We start from the raw sequence: 15051 nt of genomic DNA on the forward strand, positions 1-15051 counted from the left end.
CATGATCCTGGAGTCCTGGGATTGAGTCCCATATCAGGCTCCCTGCATGGAGCCTGCCTCTGTGTCTCTCATGAATAAATAAATAAAATCTTAAAAAAAAAAAAAAAAGAAATACACTTAGCTTTATCTATATTCCAGGTCCTATAGTTCTTTAAAGTATACTGTTATGATGCTTTTATAAGATTCCTACAGTTCTGATGCCTAGTAACACTGATATTTATCACTTATAACCCCCTCCCTCTCTTGATCTTATGATTTGAGCAGAGAAAATACAAAATGGTTAATTTTTTTATGACTGCATTAATAAAAATATATGCCTAAGGACCTCAAAAATAATTACAATCAACCATCCTAGTCATTTAAAATTAGTCTCATATAATTGGATGGCCATATGCCTCATTTGCCTGGGATGGTCCTGATTTACATCCACTGTCGTGGTGTTAATTGTTAGCAGTGTCTACTTTTACTCTCAAAAAAGTCCTGGCGGGATCCCTGGGTGGCGCAGCGGTTTAGCGCCTGCCTTTGGCCCAGGGCACGATCCTGGAGACCCACGATCGAATCCTACGTCGGGCTCCCCGTGCATGGAGCCTGCTTCTCCCTCTGCCTATGTCTCTGCCTCTCTCTCTCTGTGTGACTATCATAAATAAATTTAAAAAAAAAAAAAGTCCTGGCAATGGGCAGCCCCGGTGGCTCAGTGGTTTAGTGCCACCTTCAGCCCAGGGTGTGATCTTGGAGACCTGGGACCAAGTCCCACGTCGGGCTCCCTGCATGCATGGAGCCTGCTTCTCCCTCTGCCTGTGTCTCTGCCTCTCTCTCTCTCTGTGGGTCTCTCACGAATGAATAAATAAAATCTTAAAAAAAAAAAAAAGTCCTGGCAAACTATGGTTATTCTATATATAACCAATTACAGAATAATTTTTTAAAGTTCTTTTTAAAGATTTTATTTATTTATTCGTGAGAGACACAGAGAGAGGAAGAGGCAGAGACATAGGCAGAGGGAGAAGAAGGCTCCATGCAGGGAGCCCGACGTGGGACTTGGTCCCAGGTCTCCAGGATCACACCCTGGGCTGAAGGCAGATGCTCAACCACTAAGCCACCCAGGTGTTTCTAAAGATTTCATTTATTTGAGATAGAGTAAGAGAGAGCAAGCATGAGCTTGGTGGTGGTGGGGGGAGGGTGTACAGAGAGAGAGAGAGAGGGAGAACCAGACTCCCTGCTGAGCAGAGAACCGGATGCAGGGCTCCATCCCAGGATCCCGGGATCATAACCTAAGCCAAAGGTAAATGCTTAACTGACCTGACTGAGCACCCAGGTGCCCAAGAATAATTGTATTTTTAAAATTTCATAAATTTAGTGTTCCATCTGGGACAGGAAATAACCAATTGTCACTAATATCTGGAGAATATGGTTGTCACAGTTATTTAAATACTGGAAACCAAAGTAAATTTTGTGAATGAATTGAGAAGTACTAAGAAGAATCAGGTGCCAAAACATGTTTAGATGATTTTAAAAGCACTCAAGAATTCAAAATTTTAATTTATTCAAACAGTGTTAAGATTATTCAAAAGAAAATGTCAATACATCTAGAATTCTAGAATGGATCACACCATGTTTCAAAAATGTTGAAATAAATGTCAGTTTATCAACTTGACTATTCTGGAAGATGAATGTTCTAGACAATTTCCAGATAGGGTAACAGTTCCAAAGTCCTTCCTTTAAAGTAACATAAAAATTAAACAAATAACTTAGATTTTTAGACTGGAGTCACTAAAATCAGATTGGTCGGGCAGCCTCAGTGGCTCAGCGGTTTAGCGTTGCCTTCAGCCCAGGGCGTGATCCTGGAGACCCGGGATTGGGTCCCTGCGTCAGACTCCCTGCATGGAGCCTGCTTCTCCCTCTGCCTCTGTCTGTCTCTCATGAGTAAATAAATAAAATCTTAAAAAAAAAAATCAGATTGGTCATCTAAAATTTGTATCCTACCATTAAAAACGAATACAATATGCTGACTCACGTGCTGGCTTCTCTTTATAATAATAAAAACAAGCCTTTTTCTTTTTTTATAGTTTTATGGTTTTATTAACATAAATATGATGTGCACATAAGCTGTCTATTCATTTTCTTTGCTGTGCAGCCTGGCATTGGGATTGGTGACTTTGATAGCCAGCTGGTCTGCTCTTTCTACAGTGGCTGTGTGATTCTTGGAGATGTTGTGAGCAATCTCTGCACAGTAAGATATTTTGCACATCAGCAGCACTTCATTCCCTGACGTTTTGGACTAGGAACTTCCAGAATGCACTAGGCAGCATGTGTTCTATTCTTTTGCTGCTCCTGTAACCAATGCTGGGCATCAAGATCTGGCCCTTGAATCTTCTGTGCACTCTACTGTCAACGCCTCTGGGTTTCTGCCAGTTGTGCTTAATTTTGACATATTGGCCTGACCAATGCTGGATGAACTTCTTGGTCCTCTTTTTAAGGGTCTTGGCCTTCACCAGAGGTCTGCAGGGAGCCATGATACGAAGGAAGAGACAGCTCAAAAACAGGGCATTTTTAAGAATTATCAAAACTGGGATCCCTGGGTGGCGCAGCGGTTTGGCGCCTGCCTTTGGCCCAGGGCACGATCCTAGAGACCCAGGATCGAATCCCACGTCGGACTCCCGGTGCATGGAGCCTGCTTCTCCCTCTGCCTGTGTCTCTGTCTCTCTCTCTCTCTCTCTGTGTGACTGTCATAAAAAAAAAAAAAAAAAAAAAAAGAATTATCAAAACTGGGCAGCCCTGGTGGCACAGAGGTTTAGCGCCACCTGCAGCCCAGGGCGTGATCCTGGAGACCTGGGATCGAGTCCCATGTCAGGCTCCCTGCATGAAGCCTGCTTCTCCCTCTGCCCGTGTCTCTGCCTCTCTCACTCTCTCTCTCTGTGTATCTCTCATGAATAAATAAATAAAATCTTTAAAAAAAAAAGAATTATCAAAACTATATTTAAGGAGGAGAACACATCAGGAATGTGAAAATAAATTTTTCTTTTTAGGATTTTCTAGGTAATTAACAGAGAAAAGAGGAAAAAACAGTCCTAATGATAAGTTCAGATTGGTGACATGAGATCAGCTTTCCACATTTGCAAAAACACAATACCTGTATCATCTCTGCTGACTGCTACTAAAATGAAAACCAGGCAAAATATAATTGGAGAACTGCTTTAGAAAAATTTAGAAAATTATACTCATTGTTTTTCATACTCACTTCATATGCTCTTGATTCATATAAGCCATACTGTGTGTTTTTATTTCAAAGTAAAGAATCTACTACTTGTATATATTACATCTCACAGAATCAACACATATGTATACTTTAAGACTAGTCTTTGGATTCCTGTTCTTCCTCTGATTCTCGCGACCGTTTCCGGGAATTCAATGAACCTTCTGTTTGCAAAGAACATGCGGTAGCAACAACAGCATCTCTAAATCCTTGAGGCTGGAAGATAAAAAAAAATATGTAAGTATGATTTAAGAACATCTAAAATAACAATTGGAAGACACCTGGGGGGCTCACTGGTTGAGTGTCTGCCTTCAGCTCAGGGTATGATACTGGGGTCCTGGGATGGAGTCCTGCATCAGGCTCCTCATAGGGAGCCTGCTTCTCCCTCTGCCTAGGTCTCTGCCTCTCTCTCTCTGTCTCTCATGAATAAATGAATAAAATCTTTAAAAATAAATAAATAACAATTGGTTTTCCAAATATTTTTAAGTAACTGATAAAAGAGCTACTTTATTTTTGAGACAGAAGTTATTAACTACTGTGAATGAACAGGTTAAACCTCAGAAATAGGTGTCCAAGCCAGCACTGTAACTAGTGTATTTTATATCTAGAGTATCTTGTATCTGTATATTTATTTACTTGTATATTTACTTACACATACACACAGAGAAATAACAGTGCATTATAAAAGTGTACTCTAAAAGAAAATAGTTTTTTAAGATTTTATTTATTTGAGAGAGGGAGAACCTATGCATGCATGGGGGGAGGGGCAATGGCTGGAGAAGCAGGCTCTCCGCCAAGCAGGGATCTCCGGCCCAATGTGGGACTCGAACCCAGGATCATGACTTGAGCCGAACGCAGACACTTAACCAACTGAGCCATGCACATGCCCCAAAAATCTTGACAAACTTTATGGTGGCTCTACTGAAGATGTAAAAAGAGGTAACATGTACTAATTACTTAGGTGCTTTACAACTTTATTTTCACAATTAAATACTCTAAAGCTTTCCCATTAGGATACTTTAAATGCACCTAAGCAGTACAAAGACTAAGTTGATAATTCAGTTTGAGAATCTTTCTATTTCTGTTTTTGTCCTTAAAAAATAAGATGCCAAGACTTATGACTTATGACTCAACACTACTGATAAATATGCATTTTTCAGCCAAAAGAGTGTGTTCTATGATTTTAAATTATAGGGAAATTAACATTTTATGGCAGGATATATTTGGTGGCTATGATAGATCTATAATATCTACAGACTAAAATTACTTAAGAGTAATGTTAGTATTTTTTTCTTGGAAAATCTTTAACAACGTTCACTTTAAAAATTTTTAATATCCTGACATTGCATATGGCATGGAACACACTAGCCTACAAATAAGTATTTCCTCTGTTCTTAAGAATAAATTTCAGTCCAGTTGTGACTAGAATATTCTGTATATATACTATTTTGGGGATAATGTTCTAAGCATCAAAAGCTGTCCTCAAATATGCTTGCTGCCTACAGAAGTTAACAGAAGCAATTTGTAAATGCTCTCTTCAGATAATTACTGCCCACCAACACCAAAATCCCACTCTAATCAAATAATACTGACTGTGATTTGAAACAGTACTGTAGATTCCTTCTGGCTTGGTGATTTGTACAATGTTGCCAACCTGCTTAGAGAAAAAAAATAAATATACACAAACACATGATCTTAATTAGTTCAGATGACTGATTTAATAATTTAAATTTATAGTTTTTTTCACTACAATTCTATTGTTTTGTTCCCGAAGGACACAGAAAGCGAAGAAATATCTAAAAGACTCCTTTAATCAATAGCTGTAATGTGTGCGTATAAGTATTACATATAATAACAAAGTTGTTTACATAAGTGGAATTTTATTTTACTTTTTAAAAGATTTTATTTTTATTTTGAGAGAGAGAGCAAGCGCATACAGAGGGAAGGGAGAAGCAGACTCCCAGGTGAGCAGAGAGCCTAATGCAGGGATCAATCCTAGGACCTTGAGAAATTGAAAATGTGAGCCAAAGACAGTTTACTGACTGAGGTATCCAGGCATCCCTACATAAATGGAATTTTAAAGCAACCAAAAAAACAAACAAAAAATAAAAAATAAATAAAGCAACCTAACTGTCCAATAACCAATTCAAATAAATTTCTATATTATATTTATATTAATATATTAAGTAAGTATATATTAATATATTTTAAGTAAAAGTTACGCTGTATGAGCCCACATTTATGAGTAAACATGTATAGAAAAAATACTACAAGACTACAATCAAGGGATGCCTGGGTGGCTCAGTGGTTGAGTGTCTGCTTTTGGCTTAGGTCGTGATCCTGGAGTTCCGGGATTGAGTCCCACATCAGGCTCCCAGTGGGAAGCCTGCCTCTCCCTCTGCCATGTCATAAAATCTTTAAATTAAACAAACGAAAAGACTACAATTAAAAAGTTAAGTTGTGGGATCCCTGGGTGGCGCAGCGGTTTGGCGCCTGCCTTTGGCCCAGGGCACAATCCTGGAGACGCGGGATCGAATCCCACGTCGGGCTCCCGGTGCATGGAGCCTGCTCCTCCCTCTGCCTGTGTCTCTGCCTCTCTCTCTCTCTCTCTGTGTGTGACTATCATAAATAAATTAAAAAAAAAAAAAAAGTTAAGTTGTTATTACAAGATAAAGGTTGCTTTTTTGTTTGTTTTTCCAACTTTCTGCAGTAACTGTGTACTTTTTGTGTGTTATGATACAAGTATTAAGACAATTCCTTGGGATATAAATGAAGAACACATACTCATATCATAATCAAGAAGATATATTCTTAAAAATTATTATGTCCAAAAGAATCACTGTCAGATTCTGTCATGACAGAACAAAGACTGTTTAGGTATATTCTTATTATATAGTCCACAAAGTAATATAAAACTGAAAGCTGAAAGTACTTAGATTTAAAATTCTTTTTTTTTAATATTTTATTTATTTATTCATGAGAGACACACAGAGAAAGAGAGAGGCAGAGACACAGGCAGAGGGAGAAGCAGGCTCCATGCAGGGAGCCTGACGTGGGACTCGATCCCGGGTCTCCAGGGTCATATCCTGGGCTGAAGGTGGTGCTAAACCACTGAGCCACCGGGCTTCCCAGATTTAAAATTCTAAACTCTGGGACGCCTAGATGGCCCAGCAGTTGAGCATCTGCCTTTGGCTCAAGGTGTGATCCTGGAGACCCGGGATTGAGTCCCACATCGGAGCCTCCTTCTCCCTCTGCCTGTATCTCTGCCTCTCTCTCTCATGAGTAAATAAATAAAATCTTTAAAAAAATAAAAATAAAATTCTGAGCTCTTATGAACTTTGCTCAAATATTGTAATAATAAATATAAGTGGGACGCCTGGGTGGCTCAGTGATTGGGTGCCTGCCTTTGGCTCAGATCGTTATCCTGGGATCCAGGATTGAGTCCTGCATCGAGCTCCCTGCAAAGAGCCTGCTTCTCCCTCTGCCTATGTCTCTGTTTCTCTATCTCAGTCTGTGTCTTTCATGAATAAATGAATGAATCTTTTAAAAATAAATAAATAAATAAAGCAAAAACTTTTATTAAATTATTAAAACAAATTTTTAATTGAGTAATCTCTATGCCCAATGTGGGGCTTGAACTTCTGACCCCAAGATCAAGAGGCACATACTCTACAGACTGAGCTAGCAAGGTGGCCTAAGCAAAAACGTTTTTTTAAAGATTTTATTTATTTATTTATTTGAGAAAGAAAGCAAGAAAGAGAGAGCAGGAGCGGAGTGATGGGCAGAGGGAGAGACAGACTCCCCACTGAGCAGGGAGCCCAATGTGGGGCTTGATCCTGGGACTCCAGGATCATGACCTGAGCCAAAGGCAGATGTGACTGAGCCACCCAGATGTGACTAAGCCACTCCAAACTTTTTCTTTAATATTTTATTTATTAATATTATCTTATTATTAATATTATCTTATTTGAGAAAGAGAGAGTGGGGAGGAGGGTAGAAGGAGAAGGAGAGAATCTTAAGAAACTCCACACTAAGCACGGAGCCAGACATGGGGCTCAATCTCACAACCCTGAGATTAACCAAGAGTTGGATGCTTCATCAATTGAGCCATTCAGGTGCCTCCTAAGCAAAAACTTTTAAACTATCTTTCAAAATAACTTTAAAACTGGGATGCCTGAGTGGCTCAGTGGTTGAGCGTCTGCTTTTGGCTCAGGGTATGATCCTGGAGTCCCAGGATCAAGCCCCATATCAGGCTCCCTGCATGAAGCCTGCTTCTCCCTCTGCCTATGTCTCTGCCTCTCTCTCTCTCTCTCATGAATAAATAAAACCTTTTAAAAAATTACTTTAAAACTGATATAATTTATTCATAATAGGCAAAGATAGAAGCAACCCAAGTGTCTGACAGATGGATCAATAAATTAAATGTAGTTTATAGGGCAGCCCCGGTGGCTTAGTGCCACCTTCAGCCTGGGGTGTGATGCTGGAGACCCAGGATCGAGTCCCACATTGGGCTCCCTGCATGGAGCCTGCTTCTCCATCTGCCTGTGTCTCTGCCTCTCTCTCTCTCTCTCTCATGAATAAATAAAATCTTTTTTAATAATGTAGTTTATACATATAATGGCATATTAATTAGTCTTGAAAAGGAAAGAAATTCTTGTCACATGTAACAATGAATATTGAAAACTATGCTAAGTGAAAAAAAGGCCAGACACAATAGGACAAATATTGTATCATTCCACTTAAATGAGGTGCCCACAGTAGTGAAATTCATAGACAGAAGGTAGAATACTGTTGCTACAGGCTGGGGGAGGGGAGAATAGGGAGCTCGTGTTACATGGGAACAGTTTCAGTTGGGGAAGATGAAAACGTTCTGGAGATGGATGGTGGTCATGACTGCACAATAATGTGAATGTACTTCATGCCACTAAACTACACTTAAACGATTAAACTGATACATTTTATGATATATACAATTTACCACAATTTAATTAAAAAAATAAATTTTTAAGTGGCCCACTACCCAACATGGAGCTTGAACTCACAACCCCAAGATCAAAAGTTGCATAATCTACCAACTGCGCCAGCCAGGTGCCCCACAATTTACCAGTTTTAAAAAACTGATATAACTGCACAAAATGCAGATTCTACCTTAGAGAAAAATCATAAACTCTCAGAGTTAAAAGGGTCATTTATTTACATATAATATTGACTTCCTTTTTTACTGGCTGCTTGGTGTTTATTTTTTACTTGGTTCAAGGCACTTGGTTATAGGCTACCAAGAAGGCTTGAGTGTGGCTTGGATAGTAAACAATTGGTTTCTCTCATCTGTCTTGCTGTTTTGTTTTGTTTTTTAAACATTTTTTTTAAGATTTTATTTATTTATTCATGAGAGACAGAGACAGAGAGGGGGGTGGTGGCAGAGGGAGAAGCAGGCTCCATGCAGGGAGCCTGACATGGGACTCGATCCTGGGTCTCCAGGATCAGGCCCTGGGCCAAAGGCAGCGCTAAACCGCTGAGCCACCCGGGCTGCCCCAGTTTTGGTTTTTTTTTAAGATTTTATTTATTTATTTACGAGAGACACACAGAGAGAGGCAGAGACAGGCTCCTTGTGAGGAGCCTGCTACAGGACTCAATCCCAGGACCCCAGGATCATGACCTGAGCCAAGGGCAGACGCTCAACTTATGACCCACCCAGGTGCCCCTGGGTTGATAATTCTAACTTTAATACAAAATATAACAGAAAAATTAGGGTGCCTCGCTGGCTCAGTTGGTAGAGCATGTGACTCTTGACCTCCAAGTTGTAAGCTGCAACCCCAGTTTGGGCACAGAGATTACTTTAAAAAATTAAAAATAAATAAGTAAAAGTTATATATATATATATATACATATATATATATATATAAGAAAAAATATATACATATGCATATATATAAGAAAAACAGAGACATGGTGTATTTTAATATGCCTTATTTAAAAAATCATTTTGATTGAATAAAACAAAAATTAGCTAAACTTATTCTGAAAAATTAGTATCTAAATCACCTCATATTACCATATGTCCAAAAAAGATACAATACATTTGAATTTTCTTTTATCTGACAGAGAGAGAGAAAAAGCAGGAGCAGCAGTAGGCAGAGGGAGAGGGATAAGTAGGCTTCTTGCTGAGCGGAAAGCCCAATGTGGGGCTCAATCCCAGGACTCTGATATCATGACCTGAGCCAAAGGCAGACGCTTAACCAACTGAGCCACCCGGTGTCTCACATCTGAATTTTCTGAGAAAATTATTTAAAAAGTAAATAAGCTTTTAAGAAGCTTTTACATATTTATTAAAAATCCTAAAGTCAAGTGGGCACTAAATATTCAGGGTGAAAAACTTCCTCAAATTCCTAGGTAAAAATAAGATTTTATATTTCATATCTGCATTTCAAGAGATCTTTTTAAACAAATTGAACCAAAGAATCACTTGGCTCATGGCCTCAGCTGAGATGAAGCTTACTAACATATGGCTGAACTACAGTTTGGGTCAGGAAGAAATAAGACAGAAGCACAATTTGTGCTCTAAAGCTGAGCACACATATGAAACACTGTGTGGGGGTGTTGATATATTACTCCATTCTACCACCAGATCTTCTTGGCAAAAAGTGATATAATTTTGAACAATCTCAGTCTCATGTTATCATGAATATGCAAATTGGAGGAAAACCCCACACAATATACAGGACAGAGACAAAAGTACTTATTTGAATAACCGTTGGAGTATCATTTCATTGTTAGTCAAAAGGTAAAACTCAGGTGTTTCCAGTGAAAGAGGGGGACTGGAACATAAATGGGACACTAAGGTTCAACTCTCAATATAAATTTGGCTACTTAAGGTTTTTAGTTTTCTGCTTAAACTGGAAGTGTTCATTTTTATAACTATTTTCCCAGTGTGAATTTCTATTTTTGTCCTTTCAAGATAAACTAAATTTTAAAATACATACAAGATTTCATGCAACTTTAATGACTTAATAATAACTGGTCTGTCTCTTTTTTTTAAGATGACTGGTTTCAAACAATGAAGAACAAAACTATTTTAATTCTAATAAATGAGGTCAACTTATTTTAATTATAATAAAGTATGCACATTACTTATCATATATCCCCAGCCGGGGGGGGGGCGGGGGGCGGGGGGCAGGAAACAGTTTGGAGAAAAGGGATTTTATCTAAAAATGAGAATAAGAGCTATACTTTCAGATTTGCTGGTAATCAACACAATACTTTAATTACATTGTAGAAACAGCAGTTTTAGGAAAAGAAACAGACTCTATTATATAGTCAGCTATAAAATGTGGATACTACTACTAATTTCATAGTTATTTGGAAAATAAAATGAAATACTATATATATATATGCACACACACATATATAATGCTTTTTAGCACAATAAAGGACAGTTAATAAATATTCAAAACAATGGTGGTTATTAATTACTCTTAGTTAATCTGTCTGGGCAGCCTTGGTCTTCTCACCTCTATGTACATATAGATCCTTCAGAGTTATTAAAGGGAATTTATGAAATGTATATTAACTGCCCAGTTAAGTACCTAGCATAAGCAAGCAGTCACTAAAATCATAGTCTGGGATATAGAAAAAACTTATGGAACAGATTTCCCCTACATCTATCTAATTCAATGTCAGTCTTCAACACCATTCTCCAATTTCTTGGAAAGGATGAGTGAGAAGCTGAAAGTCACAAAATGGCTAACTCTTAAAGAGTAAGCATAATTTTCTGATCTCATGGATACCCAACCAATGCTAACTTCTAGAATTTGACAAAGAAGGCAAACATCTTCTGATGAGTGCATTAAAAGATTAAACAATCTTGCTTTGCTTATATTATTTTTATTTTTTAGATGTATTCTATTAGTGAATATTTAATAGTAGAATAAGAGTAGACGACCACCACTATATACTAGTTAAAGGAGAATTCCTAAAAACATTTGAACAGTGGGATGCACTTTACAGAAAACCTCAATCTGGGGAGCCTGGTTGCTCAGTCAGTTAAACATCTGCCTTCAGCTCAGGTCATGATCCCAGGGCCTGGAATATAGTCCTGCACTGGACTCCCTGCTCAGTGGAGAATTTGCTTTTCCCTCTGTCCCTCCCCGTGTTCATGAGTATATGTACACACACTCTTTTTTGCTCATGCACTCTCTCTCTCAAAAATAAATAAAAAAATATTAAAAAAAGAAAGAGGGGAACCCTGGGTGGCTCAGTGGTTGGGCGCCTGCCTTGGGCCCAGGGTCTGATCCTGGAGTCCCGAGATCAAGTCCCACATCGGGCTCCCTGCATGGAGCGTGCTTCTCCCTCTGCCTGTGTTTCTGCCTCTGTCTCTCACGAATAAACAAACAAACAAACAAACAAATGCTTAAAAAAAAAAAAAAAAGAAAAGAAAGAAAACCTGAATCTGGGAAAGTATAAGCAGTATGTTCAATATGTTCTGGAGAACTGTTGCCAAATATTTACAATAGGGTTTGTTGTTGAGGAAAGAATTCCTTTTGTGATCCAGAATACAATGCCTTATTTACAGAACTGGGGGATAGAAGTCAATTGTAAAGCATTATGTTTTATGGGCGGGGGGAAGAGGTACCTGAGCTCTTTGGAAATGACATTTTTATTTTTTATTTTATTTATTTATTCATGAGAGACACAGAAAGAGACAGGCAGACTCCATGTAGGAAGCCCAATGTGGGACTTGATCCCGGGTCTCCAAGATCACGCCCTGGGTGTGAAGGCAGGCAGTAAACCACTGAGCCACCCAGGGAACCCCCAGGAAATGACATTTTTATTTTTATTTTTTTGGAAATGACATTTTTAAAAGAGACACAAACCACATGCATTAGTTTCAAAACATGTACGTAAGTGTAATATATTCTGCTATGAACTCAGAGTAAGTAAGACCTAATTTGGTCAGGCATGATTTTTTTTAGTTAGGAAAAGAACAAAGAAATATTGGTAAAGAACTAAGACAGTATCACTGACCAGACCTGATATATATTTAAGCAACCCTTTTTTCCATCTTTGTCCACATGCTTTCTCAATTTCTTCCTTTCATCAACAGTATTTCCAAACCAAGTTCTTTCAATTATACAAATTAACCTCAAAGCACAGGGGGTGGCATAAATCTAACATTTCTAGAAGTGTAGAATAAAAAAACTCCACAGCTTTCATTTGCCTATTTTAAAGAAAATGAAAGCTGGTTTGTTCACTTGCTCAGCAGCTTTAAAAACAAATACAAAGGTTTCATGCTGTCATAGTTTTATTTTAAAGAACAATACTTGTGAAAGGCAGGTAAGTAACTGGGTAACAGAAGTAGGATAGCAAAATACAAAAGAAAACAAAAATAGACACAATTTCATACAAGAAATATATTAAGCAACTAGGAAAAACCATCCTATTTTCCACATAAATTAGTCCAAAAGCTAACCTCAAAAGTTTTCCTTTTGTCCTGATTTTATTCTTTTTTCAATCCTTTCTAGGAACATAGAGTACCTACCTCCTTTTGCAAGGCTAATAAATGGTACTTGATTTCAAAGAGCTATAGAAGGTAGCATTCTTTGGCCACCTACTCATTTCAGGTGCGCCCCATCATTTAAATATTCCAAAGAACTTCCTGTTAGCTCAATGTGCAGTTTAACAACATGTTTCTATATTTTCTCTAGGTTATGAAGGACAAGGCAACAAAAACTCTCATTCATGAGGCACTATAGATGTCATCCACTGTTGTAGATCTAAGAAAATATAACTGTTCAGTGTAATTAACCCAATATTCAGAATTATTAACCTGTTTCTATACTGACCTTTGCTTTTGGTCCCAGTGAAAAATTAGCCGTATTGTAGCAGCATGTCCCCAACTTTCCCCTGGTGGGAACAAGAACAAAACAACTGTAAACTGCCTTACTGACAAGGCTGTAAGTCTCTCAGAATGCCTCTGACCAAAACAGTTTTACTTTACCTAATTTAACACAAGAATATACTTATACTTTTAAAACCCCTGTACACATGGGTAACATCCTGAGATTAATAAATTTTTACCTATCTTTAGAAATAGATCATTATCCTTTGTTTTTGCTTTCAGAAAACTTTATAGTTTGAGTCAACATTTTGTCAATCTTCCATTATCAGAACTACTAACAACATATTTCTGGCTACTGGAAGGAAAGCAAAACTCTGACAAAATATTCTTAAAGAATTTAGTAAAAGAAAAATCTCGAAGGACTGTATCCTAACAAAACCATGACTGAGGTTAGGAAGAGCCATAAGTCTATTCACTGTATGTGAATTTTAATGAATTCACCATTCCTCCTGTCTAAGACTTTCTAAAGGCAAGAGTCATCTTATGAATATTTATATGCTCGGTATCTAACACAATAGTTGCCAAACAGTAAATGCTCAATAAATGTTTATTAAATAACTAAAACAATGAGTCAATATCTAAAGGTATTGTGCTCCACACTAAGACTTACTTTTTCTTTATTTTTTAGAAAGCATTTCTTTTTCTTTTAAGATTTTATTTATTCATGAGAGACATAAGCGGAGGGAGAAGCAGGCGCCATGCAGGGAACCTGATGTGGGACCTGATCCCAGGTCTCCAGGATCACACCCTGGGCTGAAGGCGGCACTAAACCGCTGAGCCACCCGGGCTTCCCCACACTGAGACTTATTAGTGAATAAGACTGATACATTCTCTGCTTTTGTGGAGCTGATAGTACTCAATAAGCATCACGTGAAAGGGGGAGAAAAAAAATGTGTTAAATTTAAAATGCTTATCTGGGGGCACCTGGTTGGCTCTCAGAAGAACATGTGACCCTTAACCTTGAGGTTGTGAGTTCAAGCCCTATGATGGTTATAGAGATTACTTAAATAAATACAAAACTTAAAAAAAAATGTTTATATGATTAATTACCCACCCAATGCAGGAACCAGCAAGGCCTGATTTCTATCAATCTTTGTTGTCATCTGATTTGTTAAAAGTACCTAAAAAAAAGTGAGAAAATTAGGTGAATCTCTCCTCAAAATTATCAAGGAAGTAGTTCTGTAATTTTAGTATTCTGAATACAATTTGAAGAAAAATATATTTCGGTAATGAGAACTTTTCTGATAAATTTTTAATATTTGCCCATAAAAATTATCTGAAAACATGATTCTATTGAACATAAACATTTTAATAGATAAGAACAATTAGGGATCCCTGGGTGGCGCAGCGGTTTAGCGCCTGCCTTTGGCCCAGGGCGTGATCCTGGTAGACCCGGGATCGAATCCCACGTCGGGCTTCCGGTGCTTGGAGCCTGCTTCTCCCTCTGCCTATGTCTCTGCCTCTCTCTCTCTCTCTCTGTGACTATCATAAAAAAAAAAAAAAAAAAAAAAAAAAAAAAGAACAATTGTGAAAATGGAAGAATAAAAATATAACAGCTAATACATAAAAGTGTAAAGAGACTACATATAAAAAGTTCATAACTGGGACACCTGGGTGGTTCAGAGGTTGAGCATCTGCCTTCGGCTTAAGAGTGTGATCCCAGAGGCCTGGGATCGAGTCACATGTCAGGCTCCCTGCAAGAAGCCTGCTTCTCCCTCTGCCTGTGTCTCTGCCTCTCTGTGTCTCTCATAAATAAATAAATAAAATCTTAAAAAAAAAAAGTTCATAACTGGGAGTTATCGGAAAAACCTCACTTTTAAAATTTAAGTTTTGGATAAGCCAATAGAAACCACCAGACCAATAGCAGCAATCTCAGTAGTGGTAATAAACATTTACTGAGTACTTA

The 15051-nt window shown here is 38.0% G+C and overlaps 1 protein-coding gene across 6 annotated transcripts in view; it reads right to left on the reverse strand.

The window, feature by feature from the left end:
• The window catches only part of RAD51C (RAD51 paralog C), a 57085-nt gene that overhangs the window by 17477 nt on the left and 24557 nt on the right, over window positions 1–15051 (reverse strand). For 3 of the 6 annotated variants that reach the window (XM_077852498.1, XM_077852497.1, XM_077852499.1), the window contains exons 6-9: window positions 14200–14266; window positions 13090–13150; window positions 4844–4904; window positions 3343–3466 (exon numbers count right to left, since the gene is read on the reverse strand). In XM_077852498.1, coding sequence (XP_077708624.1) covers window positions 3350–3466; window positions 4844–4904; window positions 13090–13150; window positions 14200–14266 — 306 coding nt within the window. In that variant the 3' untranslated portion in view covers window positions 3343–3349. Of the gene's footprint in view, window positions 1–1495; window positions 2721–3250; window positions 3467–4843; window positions 4905–13089; window positions 13151–14199; window positions 14267–15051 lie in introns of those variants that run through there. The other 3 variants (XM_077852500.1, XM_077852494.1, XM_077852495.1) reach the window with 2 other exon arrangements.

Source organism: Canis aureus, chromosome 16 (assembly GCF_053574225.1).
Source record: "Canis aureus isolate CA01 chromosome 16, VMU_Caureus_v.1.0, whole genome shotgun sequence".
Lineage (NCBI taxonomy): Eukaryota > Metazoa > Chordata > Mammalia > Carnivora > Canidae > Canis > Canis aureus.